Source organism: Heterocephalus glaber, unplaced genomic scaffold, assembly GCF_053883595.1.
Source record: "Heterocephalus glaber isolate CG9 unplaced genomic scaffold, H.glaber_assembly_v1.0 deba00001687, whole genome shotgun sequence".
NCBI classification, from domain to species: Eukaryota; Metazoa; Chordata; class Mammalia; order Rodentia; family Bathyergidae; genus Heterocephalus; species Heterocephalus glaber.
The window spans coordinates 6001765-6022347 of record NW_028258412.1 but is presented as its reverse complement, the minus strand read 5'-3'; the positions used below and the strand labels follow the sequence as shown (position 1 = coordinate 6022347).

The following is a 20583-nucleotide window of genomic DNA, read 5'->3' as shown; positions in this document are numbered from 1 at the left end:
CAGCCTGTGGAGCTGGAACTTAGGGGGCCTCAGTGTTTATCTGGCCCAAACTTGACCTTCCACAGCTCAGGCATGGAAGCCCAGAGAATGGCAAGGACTTACTCAAGGCCCCACAACAGAAGCAGAGAGCTGGAGGGACCAAAACCTCCTGTGGCCAGCTTTCCCGAAGCCTGGGCTGGATAGATAGTTGGGCTCCTCTGCCAGCCACAGGGCCCTTCCTCCCAGCCAGGAGGCCCTATCCAGCCTGGGGCTCAGGGGCTAAGCTGTGGATCCCAGGCCACTCGGACTTCACACATACTTCCTGAATGTTGTCCTCCACTTAGAAATACACAGGACCCAGGCTAAGAAAGGTTGCTCCTGGTGAGGGTGGAGAGATTACACATGTAGCTTGGCTGGAGGTATGTGCTAGGGGCCTGGGGATGGTATCACCTGGGCTCAGCTGGGGATAAAGAGAGACTTGGGGAGATCTAGGCTGGGCTGTACCCAGCAGTTGGTGGAAATGTAACTCCTCTCTCTCAAGGGTAAATGCCACAGCAGGTGGCTGTCATAAGACACCTCCGCAGCCTTCTTTGCTTTTGTTTACTGACTTAATTCCTTCAGATCAAAGGCTGCCCCTTCCTCCTCAACCAGGCAGGCAGGGGAATTACATTATTTATATTGGAAATGGGCAAGGCTCCATGGGGACTTCTTCCTTATGCCTGATAAGGGAAATTAGGTCACTGCTGTGCCTCCCTGGTGTCTGCAGTTGAGTTTTTTAAGCCCAGGTACCCACAGGCATGTGGAAGAGCTCTGTGTGCCGAGTCAAGTGTGGCTGGCCCAGCGCCTCTCCTGCCCTGAGCCTCCAGTAAATGATTGACCTGAGGGAGGGATATTAATGTGAAAAAACAAGAACACCTTTCCCCGGCAGCCCCAGTCCAGAGTTATCTATCATTCCCCAGGCTTTGCATCTGGCACTGGGCAAATAGCGAGGACAAACAGGCCAGATGCAGGTTCATTAAGCTCTGGGTGCAGGTGGGACACATGGGGGAGGAGGTGGCCCTGGTGCTTCTGAGCTGTAACATCCTCTCAGTCACCTTGGCTGCTTTTTGGATCCTCCTGCCTCCAAAAGAAAGTATTCAAAGAAGTGTGGGGGATTAGCTTAGTGGTTCTGCTGCCTGCCTCGAAAGCACAAGGACCAGAGTTCGAACCCCGGTACCAAAAAGAAAAGTACTCAAAGAAAGAACTACAACCCGGAGCAATGCCAAGCATTTAGGCACTGTACTCCAAGTATTGTTAGTCCCCCCAAAACCCTCTAGAATTCCCATTTTACAGATAAGGAAACTTGCAATGGCTGGGAAGTAGCCTAGCAGGGACTTGAACCCAGGATTGTCTGAGGACTGAGTCAGGGAGGGCTCTGAGCCCCTCAGCTAGGTCAGGCTGTTGCCCCAGCTCACCCTATGGCCGGTGGTAAGGAAAAGATTTCTTTCATGTCACCAGCCTCTATTTCTTGTAAATGATGGCAGTACTGCTACATATACACACCCCCTTTTTCTTAGAAATCAGAGTACTTTTTGCATCTGTTCTTTATGTTATCCTGGCAACACCCTTGAGGCATCCAGAGGTGCCACTGTCAACTGTCTTTACAGAGAGGGTGAAACGCCTGGCCCCAGGGAAAGGCAGAGGCAGCCTCCACCTTGGCCCAGAGCAGAGCAGCACAGCTCATTGGCTTAGGGGAGCAGAGGGCCAGGCGGCCTCTTGCGGCTTCCACTGCGGAGTTCTCAGGAGGTATCTCGATTTCAACTCCGAGGCAACATGCCAGGTGCTATTCTGAGGCCACCACCCCAGTGAGAAATGAGCATCAAGTGGAAACCGGGAGAGAACACGGTAGGGGTTCTTCTCTGAGTCAGACAGAATCCTTGCCGTGCTGATAAACGGCCCTGTAATTTGCCTGAGCTGCCCTGTCACCGCTGTGAGCCTGGGGCTGTCTCCCTGCAAGCGAGCTGCAGTCTCCCTACTAGGGCTGCGACTGTGGCCGGCCGGCCGCAGGATCCTGCCGTAATGCAGTAATGACAGGCTGCCAGGGAGCCCTGCAAGGCTGGGAGGCGGGAGGGGAACCCTTGGCCTCCCACTGGAGGAGAGGAGGTGCCTGCACTGTCTGAAGGAGAGGAAGTGTATGCAACTGGCTCGACTTTCTTCTTCCCAGACGGGTGAGATTGAATTAGACACAGTTGCAACAATCTCCCCAGTACCTTCACCCAGAGCTGGGCTGCCAGCTCTTCATTTAACGTGGGTGGCTCCTCATCCGCTCCTCCATATGAAGGCTTCTGGGGCAGGCAGCCCTGGGGAGCAGCTGCCAGGCGCTCCCCACTCAGGCGAGGCCCACAGCAAAGGAAGAACACTGGCAGGGCAGCCAGCATGACTGACTTGGGGATCCCTTGGGGACCTGGTTGCAAATGCCACTATGAAGCACTGAGGTCCAGCCAGTAGCCTGTGTTTATAGCATGGTCACAACCTACCAAAAATACCACCAGAGAATTCAGCTGATCTGATACCAAAATATGAGGCTGTACTGTTAATGTTAACTCTGCTTACTGGGGACCTCAGGATCTCAGTGAGCAGTGAGCATCTTTTAGGGGTTGGGTTGTCTTTTTTAAAAAAGGTTAGGTAAAAATATTGTCTGGACAGCTTAACAGGACCAGTATGTAGAAAGTGATTTCTCTGGCTTGACTACAAAGGAAATCGGACTACTTCCAGTTACTAAAAACAACAATCTACCTTTGAGAAATGAAGAACTTTTATATTATTATTTATCTAATAACAAGTCTAACTAATTACTAACCATATTTGAAACTAAAAAAAATTGTTAAAATTTATAGTTCTCTAATTTTACATCTTTCTGCAATATATTTAAAAAGCTAGTGGCCCGGGGATTTAGCTCAGTGGTTTCGCTGCCTGCTGCACAAGCGCAAGGACCCAAGTTCGATCCCCGGTACCCCAAAAAAGAAAAAAAAAAAAAGCTAGTGATCAACTCAAAAGATTTTGGGAAATTTTTATACATCGTGCATCACTTAATGACATTTTGAGAAGCGCAGTGCTAGGTGATCTCGTGTGAATGTCACAGTGTCCTCACAAAGACGGCTATGACATCAGGGGGCCATGTGATCCTAGTGGATCACTGTCATGTGTGATCTGTCATTTACCGCACCATTAGTGGCACATGACTTTTTTTTTGGTACTGGGGATTGAACTCAGGACCTTGTACTTGCAAGGCAGGCACGTTGCCACTGAGCTAAATCCCCAGCCCCCACATTACTATTTTGATGGGCTATTTATTTTCCTCATTGGCTTGAGTGATAGAGACCTAAGGTGTATTCTCACCTGTGGCAGGCAGATCCTTCAGAAGTCCTGATAACCACCTTGTGTCACCTGTCAGGTTTCAGGCTGTAGTGGTTAGAGGGGGTTATCCTATATTAGTTTTTTTTTTTCTTTTTTTATACACAATACAAATGAAGAGTCACAGTTCATCCTGAGGGCCAGGTGTTCATATCAAGACCCAGCAGCTGAGTTCAGTATAATCTCTGGGCTTCCCACTCTGATTCCAATAGGGTGAGCCCATCACTCTCCCACACAGGGCTGTTCACGTTGCAGATGGAGTGGCTTGTGTTGTTCATGGATTCCATATGAACTCCACGTGCGCCTGTGTGCAGTGTTCCTGTGAGCCCTTTGTCCTGCCCAGCACTTTGGTGACCCTAGCCAGCTTGATGGGCTCCACACACTTATGTCCATGATGGCAACTGGCAGCAGTTCAGTGGAGAGCAGTAGTTTTGGTTTTAATAACAGACTTTTGTGGATTAAAAATAGAAAAAACAAGCCAGGAGTGGTAGTACATACCTATGATCCATCCCAGCACTTGGGAGGCTGAGGCAGGAGGATTGCCATAAGTTTGAGGCCACCCTGGACTATATATAGTGAGTTCAATGACCAGTCAGGCTGAACTACATGGTGAGAAACCCTGCCTCAACCAAAAAGAAAACACAAAACACAAAAAATTCACATAAGCTCTGCAGCGGTGATTTCTCAACATCAAATGCAAATGTTATCGTGTAGCCAGTGCTAGAACAGGAGCTGAGTCTCAGCTGCTCTACAGATGGTGCCTGGACCCTGATGGCTCTGCATGCCCCTCACTCTCCACAGCCCAGAACAGGGAACCTACAGGCAGAAGGGCGTAGAGTGATGCCCCAGTCTAGCACACTGTTCTCAGATCTGAAGTCTGGGAGGGCAGGGACTGCAGAGAGAAAAACTAAGGCACTCAGCCCCATGCAGGGCATTTTCCATGACCTTGGTATGACCCATGGGAAGGGGGAGAGTCCTCAGGCAGAGGTGGTTTTCGGGTGCTGTTATGAGAACGGATGGAGGTGATCCTCTTGCCACCAAGACAAGGGGTTAGCAGCGAAGTTCTGGGCAGTCAGGGGTCCTTTCTTCACAGACCCTCAGAAGGTGGCCCACAACCCAGGCCTGAACTCACCACCTCCATGGTTTGAGTGAAAAACTGAGAAAGCGCATGACAAACTATTACAGCTTAGGATTTTATTAAAACAATTACTTAAATTACAACAATCTCCCAGAATAGAACATAACCTTCCACGGTCTGGCCTTGACAGGAGGTGTGACTCAGGCCCTGCAGGAGGAAGTGTTGCTTGACATCTTTGAAAATGGATGGTACATCCCTAGGAGTCCCCAAAAGCTATCTTAGCCCCAGGGCAACTGGCAGAGGCTGAATTTTTGCTAAGGCTGCCACTGCCTGGGGCTTTGCCCTGTCAGTGAGGATCACTTAGTCACTGTCACTGGTTGTCATCCTCTGGACTTTTTTTTTGTTTTTGTACCGGGGATCGAACTCCGGACCTTGCGCTTTCGAGGCAAGCGGCAGAACCACTGTCTAAATCCCTGGCCCCCTCTGGACTTTTGAAAAAGGAAAGAGAGAGAGAGAAACCTGTCTCCCAGATGACAAAACACAGTCATTCAAGAAGTATTATATAATGCCATGGGGTGTTGTCTAGCAGGGCCTGGCAGGTACATGAATAACTGAGTGGCGACCACGGGTCAGAGTACTGCTGTGGCTGAGGCAGGGCCTCAGTCAGGATGCATGAACGGCTATGGGCCCAGAGTACAGCCTCACAGGGAAACCTGACCTGGGCAATGACCTCATGACTGGGTTCAGTACCATGATGCTTCTGCCCAAGAGCTGCCAGAGTCACTCCAATGACATAATCATGGCTAGGGCTCCAATCTCCATGGACTTTAGAGATGTCCTCACTTGACAAGCTCCCATCCTCTAAAACTATTCCCTGGAAAGTACAGTTACCTCAGCTACAGCACAAGTCTCTGAAAACCAGGCACCACTTTCATCCTTTTATCTTTCTACTGGGGCTTGAGATATTGTGAGGACTCCCATCTTCTCCCTTCGGGGAGAGCTGAGCACTCCTGCCTGAGTGGTTCCCGCCTTTCCTCACCGTCTGCCCTGGGGCTCCAGGTGCACCTGCCACAGCTCAGACGCCAGCCAGCCAGCTCCCGTGTGGCCACATGGCTTGGAATTTCCCAGACTTCAGAGATACACACAGCAGTTAAATTAAAAAACAAGGCCCAACATCACTTTTATAAACCACCATCATACTCTTATGCCCCACAGTCACTGTTAAAGATTAAATTTACAGATCAGGAGGAAATTAAGTCCTGGCAGAAATTCAAGGATGGGTTTTAGGCCTGAAAAGATAAAAGCCAAACACTAGAGCCAGATCTGACTTTGTAAACGCTGAGGACTCTCCCTTTCAGTGGCAGCCATCCATCCACTCTAAGGTTCCAAACTAGAGTTCTACCCTGCGCATGCCCTGAGTGGCTGGGGTCACACTCGGGGCTGGCTTCTGAGGGACAAGGTGGACTAAGAAGAGGCGGCCAGCCCAGGGTACCATTAAGTCATCCTGGCAGTGGAAACAAGGCAGGATCTCATGAGTGTCTTTAATTCTCAAAACTAAACAAAACTTTTGGAGATGGTCTCTGCTCTCAAGGGATCTCCAGGCCCTCTTCAGTTAATAAGAATCTTTTTGCTGATTAAGATGTATCACCTGCTCTGAATAATGGCCCTCTGTTAGGATCCTTTGACCCTCTGTTAGGACCCTGGTTGGCCATAGCAGCAACACTAGCCATGGAAAAAAGGCCAACAGGTGGCGCCCAACCTCAGGTGGCTCTGAATGTCACAAGAAGCGGGGTTGTGTGCCAGGCAACGTGAACACTGGCTGTGAGACAGCTGTGTCAGAGTCCTGTTGGGAGAGACCAAAGGGACCCTACTGGGCCCTCAAAGGAAAGAAAATAAAGGGCCTTGAGGGGAACAAGGGCAATGGCAAATGAGGCACAGGTACAAAAAGAGGGTTTGGGAAGGCTTGCTGGTACATGGCCAGAGAAGGGGAGTGGTTCTGGTCAGTAGCAACTGAGGTTCTCAGGTCAGGTGGTTGGGGCCAGACAGGAAGTGCCTATAGGGCCTTGGAGCCTATGGAGCTCCCAGGTCACAGCCAGGTTTCAAGGCACTGATGAGAACATGACCACTGCAAGCAGGAGTCTTAAGACTCCTAAGGCTAAGGAGTCTAAGGGATGGGAAATACATGTAGCTGGCTGCCCTCTGCCTCTCAGACCCTGGGCTGGGGTGGCTGGTGGAAGGTGTGAGCACTCTGTACCGTGAGATCCCTCCAGCGCTCTATCTGACTCCTGGCCCTTGGCTAGCTGCTGGCCCTTCATCACAGCTTCTGCCTTGAGCTGTCACCAAACCCAGAAACCCTACCTTGGGGTGCCCTGGTGAGGACCCATCACTGCTGGTCCTGAGCTTCAGGTGAGCTCCCTGATGATGGGCTGCAGACAGGTCACTCTGGGCTTAACTCAGCCAGGCTGTGCTTCTCCACGGTGTCAGGTCCTCACCTGTGTGGAGTACAGGTGGTGGAACCAGCCTCCTAGGCTTCAGCCTTGGCACTTCACTCCCTTACACTTGCTTCTCAGACTGGGCCGTGGAAGTTGGCACTGGGCAGTGAGACATACATACTGGGCTGCCAGGGACCTTGGAATTATAGGATCCCACGTAAGACAAGGAAAGACAAACACTTCTCAAAAAAAAAAAAGAAAAGAAAGATGCAACTCAGAAGACCTAAAATGCCATGAGAGAGATCTCTACAGGGTCACAGTTCAAAGGCAATTGCACATGAAGGGGGGGTTGGACTCTCCACTTGGCTGAAGAATAATTCCAGAGCTCCCATGGGAGCCCCCAGCCAGCCCCCTACAAAAGGTTCCAGTGGAGCTGGACCATCCCACTGGTGCTGGAAGCAACAGAAGTGGCAGATCCTGGAGTGGCCGGGTCACTTGCTAGAGCTCTTCAAAGAAAGCCACTCGGGACTTGGCGCTCTGCAAAGTGAGCTGTAAGAGAGCAGAGAAGAAATTAAAGGGGGCACTGGGTGTCTGTTTCTTCACACGGGACCCTATCCTGCAGCAGGGACTAAAAAGGTGGTTTGGAGTGACAGAGATGCCCGTTCAAACAGATGTTCAAGAAGTTGGCGGTCGGGGCTGGGTTTAGCTCAGTGGTTCCACCGCCTGCCTTGCAAGCACAAGGTCCCAAGTTCAATCCCTGGTACCAAAAAAAAAAAAAAAAAAAAAAAGAAGTTGGTGGTCAAGCCCAAAAGTACTTTAGATTTGCCCCAGAATTTAAATTAGGAGGTGACAAATAAGGACATGGCAGGAGTGATGGCTGGTGGGCAGAAGCATGTCAGCAGGAAAATGTCATCACTGTTGCCTTTTCACAGAGGACAGAAGGTCCCTGGATATTTTGCTAGATTCTTACATTCCTGTCTTACGAGTAGTTGAGACACCACTTCTGTGCTGTGGTGTCTGCAGAAACACCAGCCGGGGATGCTCATTTTCTCTAGGCTCGGAGGAAAGCTGGGCAAGTGTCTCAGTCCTCACCGCCTTGAGCAGAATGGCAGGCATGTCAGATGAGGACAAGCTTGTCCCTTCTGCTCCTGGTTCCCCAAGTGTCTCCAAAGCAGACTTGCCCGTGATCCACCAGCTGAGGGGGTTTCTCTCCATGAGCTGGGAGGCAACTGGCTGTATGTAGGATCAGTTCAGGAGGAAGAATGAGTGTTCATGGGCAGTTCATGGTCAGCAATTGCAGGAAGGATACTGCCTGTGAAGGTCAGGGTTAGGAAGATTTGAAAGCAGAGGGGTGGATTGGAGGCAGTTTGTACTTCCCAAGTCCCTGTCGCTGGGGCACTTCCTAGCTTTTCCCAGTAGAAGCATCTGGCACAGGCCCCCTCTGCTGCCCTGCTCTCTGCTCTGCTCTAGAATTCCCTAGAGGAGTCCACACTATTCATCTTCACATTCCCCACATTTATCTTTGTGCCTCATACTGAGCAGGAACACAGATCTGGTTTGTTGAGTGAATGGGATGTGGACTACAATGTAACTAAGTGGTGAGATGCAGAGGAATGCCAAGAACTCCAGGGAGGATGACCACTCTGCTCTGTCCACAGCTCACTCCCTGTGTGGCCTCACTGAACACCTCTGACCACTCTGAGCCTCTCTCCTCTAAAGATAAACCACAGGGCAGGCTAGCTGGTCTGGTCCTTCCCCGGACCTCAGACAGCCTCTGAAACTGAAGAGTCCTCTGCACTTCCTACACCTCTGCAAAGGCCAGTGGAGGGAGACTCCAAAGCGATCACTTCACCAACAAAATACAGGCAAGCATTAGTGTGCTCAAAATGAGACAGCTTGAGAGCTGACTCTTTAAATCCTGCCAAATCTTTTGGCCTTGAAGTTCCCGACTAACAAGCTGAATGCAGGGAGGCATCTGAGCTGTTTCCTTCACTGGAACCAATTCCAGAACCCCTTTGGAAGCCCAGTTCTGACGGGAATGGAGAGCTTTTCTTTGTTAAATCCGAATTCCCTCCAGAGAGGAGCAGTATTTGGATGGGCTTTTTCCTCAATGCCACCACAGAAGGGCTGGCAGTCATGTGGCCTGTGATAATGGGGACCAGGATGATAACCAGGGAAGACCAACATTCAGGTGGCTGAGATCTTCTGAGACAAAAATCCTCTCTGGGAAGGGTTTAAAACCAAAGGGTACACAATCCACGTTTCTGCTCAGGTCCCCACCCCCACCCCACCACCTCTGAGAAGGCTTCAAGAGGCTCCTCAGGGAACAGGTAGCCTGGAGGGGTCAGGGCCATGCCCACAGCCACTTAAGAGTCAAACACAGAGACACAGGATCCAAGGGTCATCTGGTCCAATGACCAGCTGGGTGGCCCTGGGCAGGTTTTTCACTCCCTCTGGCCTTAGTTCTCCACCGTGAAGTGGGGGTGATGGTGCCCTGTCTCCCCTGGGTACATGCAGAGGAGCTGGGAAGTGTGTGCACAGTGCTCGCGCCTGCTGAGAACTCAGCAGCTGTCATTACTAACAGCAGCGTCAGTCACATTTCTGCCCCCCACCCAACTCTGGCTGTTTTCCTTCCAGGGGAGCAGAGTGTTTGGGAGGGTGTGGGCAAAGGTAGGGTCACGTGATGTGCTGGCCTTTGAGCAGGGCAGGCGCTGCCCTGAGAGGCCTGACCACTTCCCCAGGCAGGGAGCTCAGGCTGCGGGACCCGTGAGAGCCTCCTGCCCATTTACACAATGCTGGCTCCAAGAATTCCTGGCTCCTCTATTTGAGGAGTTCCTGGCTGTCCCCTCCAGGTGCCAAAGGACGGCTGTGGCAGCGCTAGATTCCAGTTACTTGAGCATGTGCTTGTTAGGACGCAAAGCTCTCTCTTCAGCAGGTGAGATGCTTCCCAATCCCCACTCCACTCCAGGGTTCAGCCCAATCTCTTCTCTTACCAGAGCAGGAGTTTGACCTTAGCCCAAAGGAAAGGGAAGGCTTGGAGGAAATCCGATACTCCCGTAGTCTTCCAGAAGGCCCAGAGCCTTTAGACCCACCGGGCAGAGGCAGCTGAGTCCTGGCTGCACTGGTCAGTGATGGCTGCTGACCAAGGACTCTGGGAGCCTCCTGTGGTCATTCCTGGCCCATAGGCAGACATGGCTGCTGCCCCAGCTTCTACCTTCAACATACAATTCCTGGCACTTCCAATTCCATCTGGAACTTTGAAGTCTGAGGAATTTACCACACAAACTTACTTCACTGCTGGAACCCTTCTAGTTACCACCATGTCCTCTGTATCATCCTTTACCTCAGATATCACATGCTCTCCCCCTGGCAGGACATGAGGCACAATTTGTGCTGGAGAGCAGAGGGAAGGCAGGCAGTGACATGAAGGCCTTCCAGGAGAAGCCTTGGGCTTCATTCCTTCAGGTAGGAGCTCAGGGGACTGGCTAGCCTCTGGGAAGGAGATTTTCTAGAGAGCTCAGAAGGCACTGCTAATAGCTTCTGCCGACTGTGCTGCCTGCTGGGCATACCAGTGGGCAGGCTCCCCTTACCTGGGGGAGCCTTTGCCACCTACTATATCTAGAACAGGCAGGATCCAAGCTAGAAAGCTTGCTGTCACATTTATAGCACTGCTATAGGCAGAAAGTATTCATAAAGGAAAAGGTGAAGGCTCAGGGGAAATGGCACAAAGCTAGCCCTTCACAAAATAAACTGCTTCTATTGGGCCAGGGATTTAGCTCAGTGGCACCGTGCCTCACAAGTGCAAGGTCCTGAGTTCGATACCCAGTACCAAAAAGAATAAATAAATAAACTGCTTCTATGGGTCTTCTTTTTCCAGTCATGAAAATCAGCTAACAAGCTTCCTGGTTTCCCTGTGATTCTCTGTAGCCTAAGGTACATGAGCTCAACACTTGGTCCATTTGCTGCTCAGTGACTGACCTGACCCTCTCTGCACAGTACAGTGATACCTCCACTTGCCAAAGCCAGAAAGTACCACAGAGATGATCCCTCTAAGGCCCTAACCTAGTCCCATGTCACACTGTAAGCCTAGAACTGAAAGCATCCAATGAGTCCCACCCACTACAGGAATTCCAAGCCAAAATGGCTGTGGTCCTTTTGGCAATATAGCAATGGCCTGCTCCATCCCAGCCTTGTCCAGGAGGGGTGATTCCATGCATCAGGGTGTGGGCTCTCCAAATACATTACATTTCAGCAGGTGGTGAAACTTAAGAGGCTCAGGATGTGGACATACCACCAGGAACTCACAGACAGTGGCTGTATCATTCTCCGCCCTGGTCTGGTAGACTTCCTTTGAATCCTTCTGTAGACAAGTGGGTAGAGCTCTGCTGAACATGACTGGTGACCACACATGCCATACACTGTCCTTCAAAACTGTTATGGTTTATATCTGAATGTCCTCCCAAAGCCTCATGCACTCATAGGTGGGGCTTTTGGGAGTGACTGGGTCATGGGTGTGAAACTGGATTAGTCCCCTAATTAGTTTAGCATAGTTCTGGATGTGGATGATGGACTTATTGAAGAGGGAAGACCCATTCTGGGTGTGGACGGCATCAGCCAATAGGTGAGTAGCCTGGATGAAATAAAAAGGGAAAGAAGGAAGGCTTGCTGCCTTCTGTTTGCCACACCATGAACTATTTCTCTTCGGCCATGCTGCCTTGCCTTGGAACCAGCTAACTATGGACTGAAACCACTTAAATCTATGGGCTAAAATAAACCATCCTTCCTTTAACTTGTGAGTGTCAGATATTTTGTCGCAGCAGTGAGAAAGTTAATTAAGACAAGAACTCACACTGAATCCAGAGAAGACCAATCATGAGTGTCCTGGCAGTCAGCTTAGCTCCTTTGGGAAGCCTGTAAACCACAAGGGCCCTGCTTAAAGTGTCCAACCCAAAGTGCTCTTGCCAGTTTCCTAAAGATGGCAAAAAGAACATGAAGTCTCCTCACCAGGCATTGGGCTGACCCGCTGCTCTCTTCCAGCTGTCTCTTCACATCTGATTAGAATCAGCCATGTGAATAATACAGGAGGAATTAAGCTCTCTCTTGACTGAACCGGCTGTTCAAGTCTGTCACTAATCCAATTCCATTTTGAAGAGACCAGACCGACTTCCTTTTCTTTCTCAGCACCAGATCTATAAGGCTTTGTTTTTATCTTAAGGGGCCCGGCTCCTCCTTCCTACCCAGAATCAATAGACTCCACCCCTGGCAAAGTCACCTTTCCTCCTACCCACTGCTCTATCAACTGGCTACTTGTTTGTGACAGCCACTAGGCTGTAGGCAGGCAGAAGAGGAAGCCACTTGGCAGAGGTAGTCCTCTTCCTGTTCCCCAAAATGTGTTTGATGTGACAGAAATGGCCACAGCCACCCAATCTAACTGGTTCAGATTCCGTTCTGTCTCTTTAGAAAGACAGTGGCTCCTCCGTACCCTGGAAGAAGAGCTGGTACCCATCTGGGGATCTTTAATCCAGGCATACATGCAGATGTGGCTGGCTCCAGCTCACTGCTATGTGACAGGAACCCCGTCAAGATGTTCTGGAGTAATGGAACCAGGGCCTGGAGACAGCCTGGAAAGCACCTGTGGCAAGGCTCCCCTACCTGTGGCCCACATGGACCACTTCCAGCCACCAAGGTTCTTCCAACATCACTCCTAAGAAACCCACCATGTGAGGCAGGCTGCCAGCTCCCCTAGTCCAGTTCACCTCTAAAAGTCCCTTTGGGGGGACTGTTTCCCAAAGTGATGAGAGGGTGACTAAATGTATTCCGGCACAGAGCCTGCAGCAGCAAGGCTGCTTGATTAAGAATGAATTACACTTTCATCAGCAAGAGAGAAAATTGATTCAAAAGGCCGCATTGTGATAATCTTGTTCCTAAAGCAAAAGAGGGTGGAGGGGCAGGCAGGACCCAGAACCATTTCGCTTATCTGTGGTGAGAGAAAGGACGCTCTACAATTAAGCTGAGAGAACAAAACTAATCAGAGCACCAGGATTCCTTCAACTAGTCTCTGGGGGCCTTGCCTCAATGCACTCATCCCAAGGGAGGAGAAAGGAAGGGGGAGGGGGATAATTCATTATAAACAATAAGGCCCACAGTGCTGAACCCATTTTAGATACTAACCTAATAACTCCTGGTGCTGAGACTCTGCTTGTCCCATAAAAATGCAGTGGAATTGAAATGCAAGCCCTAAAATCATGTTACACTTCCTCTCTGCCACTACATATTGAAAATGAAGGAGCGGGGGAGGGAGGAGATGCAAAAGGACATGCAGATTCTCTGGCTCCAGGATCCCCAAGGAGGAAGCAGACTCTGGAGCAGAAAGGTGACAGCCAAATCCAGTAGCAGCAAATTCCAACATAATCTTTGGTTTGGGGTGTGATAAACATTCCCCCTTCCAAACTAGAGCTGAGGGGGAGGGTTAGTGAAGGGGGAGGGTCTGCTGCTGTAAAGTGGCCAGATTAAGCTCTTCTATAGTCTTACTAGTGACAGCTTGCACCCAAATGCCATCTGGTGATGTGCACGGGAAGAGAGCTAGCTGTCCATGCACTTTTCCCTAACCAGAGGTGGAATGAAAGGCCACATCCATCCCAACGAACAAATCCAATTTGGTATTAGCTCTAGAGAGAAATCTGCTCAGGGGACCCTTTTGTGTATTAATCCTTTAGGGACTTAAAGCAGCAGAAAGATGCCTGGAAATGTCTGCCTATGTCTCCAACTGCCCCTGTGATGCTGGCAGGGCCTTTTGCTACTCTGTCCCTCCACCTGACAAACGGACTAATTGGCCTGATTCACCTTACTGGGCAGGCGGAGACTAAGTGGTAGCTACTGAACACTCTGAGTAGAGCCTTAGGAAAGAGGTCCAGATATACTGATGTCACTTTTAAATTGCCAATCTCAAAAGAGAAATCATGGCACAGCTCACAAGAACAAACCCCTGAACCTGCAGAATGACTTTGTATCCTGGCTCTTTCTTTCCCCACTGTTGCAGCAACAAATCAGATGCCCATGGAGAGCAGCACTGAAACATATTTTCGGAGACCAGGGGCCAAATGGGATGTTTTACTGCATCAAATAAGGCCCAATAATGGGCGCAGGTACTTCCAAAAAAGTCATAAAACATCCTAGGCCAGCAAGGCAGGGTTTGTAGCTTTGACACCTCCCAAAGAACAACTGCTTGACTGGGTAAAGTCTCCCAAACAAAACCAGGACTGAGTCTATTCTTTCTGGAAATAAGCCTGGTAGAATCTTCTATCTAGAGAATTACCACAAACAAGCAGGGAAACTGTAAGCCCTCAATAGTTACGAGACACCCAGAATCTGTGTGCACGTGGAACAAGACATTCAGCAATGAGTCCATGCTGTCACATCCAAAGGGAGCACTCCTAAGACCAGCTGGTGGCTCCCAGGGCCTTCAGCGTGCTTCCACAGGGCCTGAGAGGCAAGGAGAAGAGTTTGGGAGGCCACTGCAGTTTCTTCTGGGTATTCTATGTTCATATCTGGTCCTGTTGCTGCTCCCAATTCCACTCCCAATTTTTTTTTCTTCTCTCTTCTCAAATGCAAATGGAAGGTTCCAGAGCTGAGGAGCCAGCACGCTCCCTCGTCATGGCTATGTCATAGCTGAAGATGTCCTAACACACGATGCTGGTTTCTAAAGCAAGCAGAGCTATTCAGCCTGCTGGGTCATGAGGTCTGGACAGACAAACCCCACATTAAACACAAACTGTTTTAGCAGCTGCCTTCGAGGCTGGCAATGTACTACAGAGGTCACCAGGGAGGCTCTGGCTACTTGTTTTAATTGTGGGAGATGGCTGTCACGCATATTCAATCTCTCCTTGAGATTTATCACTTCCCTGGGTATTTGAAGTGTTCTGCTTCACTCTGTGAACCCTACATCTCCAAGGGGACTTGGCAGAAATTGGAGATGACATTGGATTTTTATGTCTTCCTGATCTAGGAGAGGCGTCAAGGCATTCCATGAATGTTAAAGCTCTGCTATTCCCGCTCCCTCACCAGTGGGAACCATGGCTGGACACAGTCCAAACCATCAACTAATGAAACAAGCTTTTGGAGCTCCATGACCCCCATGATTTCTCATCTGTCGATTTCTTTTGAAATCCCCTGCTCCCTCAGAGACCATGAGCACAAAACTGATGGCTTATTTGATGGCACTCGGACCAGGTCAGGATCAAGAGCCTGAACTCAGTGTCTTAAAAAGGGATAGCAGCAAAACCTGGAAGTGGGCATACTCCTGGACCACATTTTCACCTCCAGGTCTGGTGACACAGCTAAACCACACCTGGCCACCACTCTTGTCATCAGGATTGTGGTTCCGACGGCAAAATGCTCAAACCAAAAGTTCTCTGTGTCCCCCTACCTCTCCTGACTGCTGGACTTGCTGCCCTCCCTCAGAGGCTCAGATGGCAGGAACACGTGTCCCTCCCTCTGAGAATGAAAGGAATCCAGGTTCCCCAGGGTGGCCTTTTGATCACTAGTGCTGCTGACTCAGGTGCAAATGCCAAACCAGTTGTACTGATCATCAATCGGGAAAAATGGAAATGTGGGGAGGTAAATTAGCAAGAGGAGAAAAATATACCCTTGCAAACCCAAGGAACCAGTTAAAGTTAATTCTGGCTTTTTAAAAGTTTCTGTCGCCATCACATGGCAATACAATTAATGAGTATGTTCATTACCAGTTCTGCGCATAAACGTGGTAGTACCACCCATGATGCCTTCCTTCCTCCTTTACCATGGGTTCACAAGCAGATTTGTTTCTTTTTTTTATATTGTTAAACCCTTACTGTGCTGGGCCGGGGATTTAGCTCAGTGGTTTCATCGCCTGCTGCGCAAGCGCAAGGACCAGAGTTCGATCCCCGGTACCAAAAAAAACAAACAAACCCTTACTGTGCTAAGTGCTTCATGTGCATTCCTCATTTAACCTCAGAACAGTGGGGGGAACCTATTTTTATTCACCCCCCTCCTTTTATGCATGTTACTGTGGATTGAACCCAGGGTTTCACACATGCTAGGCAAGTGCTGTCTACCACTGAGTCACACACAGCCTCTTCTCTCTTTTCTTTTCTCTTCTCTCTTTCTCTCTCTCTCTCTCTCTTTCTCTATCCTTCCCTCCTTCCCTCTCTGTTTTGTGTTTTAAGAAAGGATCTTGGCAAGTTGTCCAGGCTGGCCTTGAACTCACAATCTTCCTGCCTCAGCCTCCAAAGTAGCTGGGAGTACAGGTGCATTCCATTATAGCCAGCTGATAGTCACCTTTTAGAGGTGAGGACACTTAACTCTTAAGAGAAAAATAACTTTAGAGAAAGGAAGTGGTACCTCAGGTAACTAGCCAGTTCTGGCCCTCACCATTACCAAGGGATTGTGGTCACCCAAGGGCAATTGAATTAACTTTGGCTTTCCACAGTTCCCATGGGAACTGCTCAGACCATGTTAGACACTAAACCTCCAGGCAAAGCAAAGAGTACTGAAAGCGAGGAGGAGGAATACACCTAGACTGTACAGTAGTAAGTTAGAGACCTGTTTTTTTGTTGTTGTTGTTGAAGAATCTATGATCAAAAACTATTAAAATGAGGGCCATGCTGGGGATTTAGCTCAGTGGTTCCGGCAACTGCCTCGAAAGTGCAAGGTCTCGAGTTTTGTTTTTTGTTTTTGTTTTCTTTGTAAAATTAAGTTTATTGGTACATTTTAGGTATACAATATGATGACATTCATCATTGGGAGTTTGTACCTTTACATGATGTATCTTGGTTATTTTTTTCCCCATTCCCCTGCCCTCCCTTCAACCCCCCCCCATTTACAAAGACTTTGTTTCCATTTTTTTCTTCTCTCATATTTTTTCCTTTCCCTTTTTTCCTTTCCCCTACTCCTCCCGCTTCCTCCTCCCCTTTAGACCTTTTCTTCCAGTTTCACATTATCTATTATACCTTTTGATTCTTATTTACACTTTCAGTTTCTCACACCAGAGAAACTATTTGGTATTTACACATATGTATCCTATTTATTTCACTTCAGAGTGTGGCCTCAATGTGCATCTATTGAGCTATAAATAACCCTAGTTTCTCATTTTTTATGGCTGAGTAGTACTCCATTTACTTTTTTAAAAAACCACATTTTCTTTATCCAGTCTCCAGTTGATGGGCAATCGGGCTGTTTCCAAGTTTTAGCTATTACAAACTGTGCCACTATAAACATGGGTGTGCATATATCACTGTGGTATGATTCTTTTAATTCTTTGGGGAAAATACCCAGCAGGGGACTAGCTGGGTCAAATGGGACCTCTAATCCTAGTTTGTTGAGGTATCTCCATAATGATCACCACAGTGGTTGCACCAGTCTGCACTCCCAACAGTGGAGAAGGGTTCCTATCTCTCCACAACCCCATCAGCATTTGTTATTGATTTCTTGATAGCAGCCATTCTTTCTGGAGTGAGATGGAATCTCAGTGTTGTTTTCATCTGCATCTCTCGAATGAAGGTCTCAAGTTTGATCCCCGGTACCAAAAAAATAAATAAATAAAATAAAACGAGGGCCAGGGATTTAGCTCAGTGGTTCTGCCGCCTGCCTCACAAATGCAAGGTCCTGAGTTCGATCCCCAGTACCAAAACAAAACCAAAAAACCCTACGAAACAAAAACCAATGCAGGCTGGTTTACACCCTGATTAATGAGCTCTCAGCTCAAGACACCAGAAACTCTTTAGGTCACCACCAGCTCTTGTAGCTCTCATCCCTAGCTATTCTAGATGGAGCTGCTAAGTCTGAAGTGACCTTTCTCTTTGGCTAGGCTCACAATGGCCCAGACTGCAGCAGGCATGACTTCAGAACCACCTCTACACAAGCAGGTGGCTTGTCATCAGTCCTGGCTACAGGGATGGCTAAACTTTAGAAAAGGAAACATGTTTCCATCTTAATGTGAAGTAAATGCTACCACTGTTTAACCTACTGATGCTGGGAGAACTCCAGTCATAGTAAAAGCCAAGTCCATGCTTTTAGTAACCTTTGATGAATGAAACTTCTTGATTAAGCAGAGTCTAGCAACTTGCTTTGAAAACAAGTTCACATCAAGGTACTGAAGTGAAGTCTGTATGTGCATGGTGGTGCACACCTGTAAGCCCAGAATTTGGGAGGCTGAGGCAGGAAGATTGTCACAAGTTTGAGGCTAGCTTGGGATATATAGTGAGTTCAAGGCCAGCCTGAACTACATAGCAAGACCTAGTTCAAAATCCAAACCAAAAAAAAAAAAAAAAAAGACATTGAAGTGAATGAATAAACAAATGAATGCCTCCATATAGTCACATGTTGCTTAACAATAGGGACATGGTACCAGAAATGTGTTGTTATAGGGATTTTGTTGCTGAATGAATATCACAGAGTATGCTTACACAATAAGACAGCTACATCACTAGGTAATGGCAATTTTCTAGGACCACCATTATATACTCAGGTCATCACTGACTAAACGTTTTTATGGGGCCCATTACTGTACATCTCAGGAGCTGTACCAACGTGACTAAAAATGAAACTCCATTTGTCTATAATAACAATTCAATGAGAACTGACACTCAAAATTAGGACTTTGAAGAAGTTAAACATCCTGTATCACTACAAAAAGAAAGGGGAAATACATTCAGGTTTTACAGTATAGTCCTACGCAGGGAACAAGTAATAACACAGGCTGAAACAAAGCAGGATTTCTGCTTGTCCTGGTGTTAACCAAAAAGACCAGCAAACCACAGTGGACCCAGCCATGATGCCCTCGGGGTCACTGGACCACCACTTGGGTGGAAATCCACCTGGCCTGCCCATTCAGAAGCTGCTCCTAACTGCCTTGTTCAGAGTACCACTGCTTGGTGTCAGAGTATCATGCCAAGGTGGGCATGAGAGCTGAAGAAACAGGAACCCACTAAATCACTCAGGGCTTAGAGCATACCCAAATCGGGGGTCATGCCATAGATTCTGCTTTTATTTTTTGGTACTGGAGATCGAACTCAAGACCTTGTGCTTTTGAGGCAGGCAGTGGAACCACTGAGCTAAATCCCCAGCCCCATGCCATGGATTCTTAGAATCACTAACAGCTCTAACCTATCTTATTAAAGATTTATCTGGGTTTTTTTTTTTGGTACCAGGGACTGAACTCAGGACCTTGTGCTTTCAAGGCAGGCAGTGGCACCACTGAGCTAAATCCTCAGACCCTATCTGGGACTTTAATAGCTAACTTCTCTTGCTGGGCTAATGATCATAAATACAGTCTGGGTTTTTAAATTTATTTTTTTGGTACCGGGGATTGAACTGAACTCGGAACCTTGAGCTTGCAAGGCAGATGGCAACACCACTGAGCTAAATCCCTGGCCCAAACATAGTCTGTTTTAACCTGGTGTGGTGGTGCATGCCTACAATCCCAGGACTTGGGAGGCTGAGGCAAGAGGATCGCCTCAAGTCTGAGGCCAGCCTGAGCTTCATAGTGAGTTCAAGGCCAACCTGCACTACAAAGTGAGACTGTCTCAAAACAACCCAAAATAAATAAATAAATAAATACAATCTATCTTATGCCGTATCTCATTTTTGCTAGAAAGCTTCCAATGAGCTTACTCTAACTGCAGTGAGGACTATGAAGGATGCAGTCCATACTCCTGGTGGATGGTGTTGGGCTCACTGGGAGAGGCATGACTAGGGATTAGGTGAGAAGCAGAGATGGAATGTCTTTTTTTTTCAACAGGGTCTTGCTCTATAGTTCAGTCTGGCCTTGAACTCACAGTGATCCTCATGCCTCAGCCTCCTGAGTGCTGGGGGAATGTCATTTTATTAATGGGCAGAATAAATTCTCTGTAGGGTCCAGACATGTTGGAAAAATAAGCAGCAAAGGTTCAATTAATCACTCAACAACCACTGAATATTCATCTCCTTGGTCCCAAGGACAGGACTATCCCAGTGTGGGGTCACCCTGCTCACAATTGCGTTCCACACTGAGCCAAAGCTCAGGCAGCCTTTAAGGAGCAATGGAACAGACAATAAACTCAGGGTCTCTCAGACGAGACTCTGTGTTCCGTGTGTGCTGTACTGGAAAAGGAAAGGGGCTCATACACAACAGGAAAGCTCTCAGGGACCATGAGTGTGCCTGGCAACCCCTCCCTTCTGTGATCAGAAGCTGCCAGGTGTGAATACAGACTGAAGGGTTTACCATTACATAGCAGATGTTGAACCTGAGTGAGAGACAACAGTCTTAAAAGCACCTGAACTGGCCCCATTTCCATGCTAGGGTTATTTATCTAAGAAGTACACCACCAAAACAGAGGACTTTTAGACAGACCTGACTGGACAAGAAGCCATGACTTTTCCCAGCCAAACAATAACACATGATGGGAAGGACAACCAGTCCTGCAGCCTGTGACATGCTCTTCAGCATGAGGCAGGCTTTTGGGTCCTGGAGGCTGGCCTGGCCCCACAGGATGGATGCCTGCTCAGTCAAAGCATGCTGCAGCGTGCCCGGGGACAGAGACAGGCAAGCTCATGCATGGGTTAGTATCACAGAGGGCAGGACCATCACCACAGACAGAGTACCTGGGAACAACCTACTTTGAGGACTCAGATGCAGATAGGTCTTCTGCCTTGGGCTTGAGGCTAAACCAGCAAAATAAAATGAAG

The 20583-nt window shown here is 48.5% G+C and overlaps 1 protein-coding gene and 1 pseudogene across 5 annotated transcripts in view; both read right to left on the bottom strand.

The window, feature by feature from the left end:
- Positions 1 to 3411: 3411 nt before the first annotated feature.
- On the bottom strand, positions 3412 to 3881 carry LOC147821952 (small ribosomal subunit protein eS28 pseudogene; annotated as a pseudogene).
- Positions 3882 to 4551: 670 nt separating this feature from the next.
- The window catches only part of Nf2 (NF2, moesin-ezrin-radixin like (MERLIN) tumor suppressor), an 87300-nt gene continuing 71268 nt past the window's right edge, over positions 4552 to 20583 (bottom strand). For 2 of the 5 annotated variants that reach the window (XM_004843409.3, XM_013071993.3), the window contains exon 16: positions 4552 to 7431. In XM_004843409.3, the coding sequence (XP_004843466.1) occupies positions 7381 to 7431 (51 nt within the window). In that variant the 3' untranslated portion in view covers positions 4552 to 7380. Of the gene's footprint in view, positions 7432 to 20431; positions 20560 to 20583 lie in introns of those variants that run through there. The other 3 variants (XM_004843411.4, XM_004843410.3, XM_021257176.2) reach the window with 3 other exon arrangements.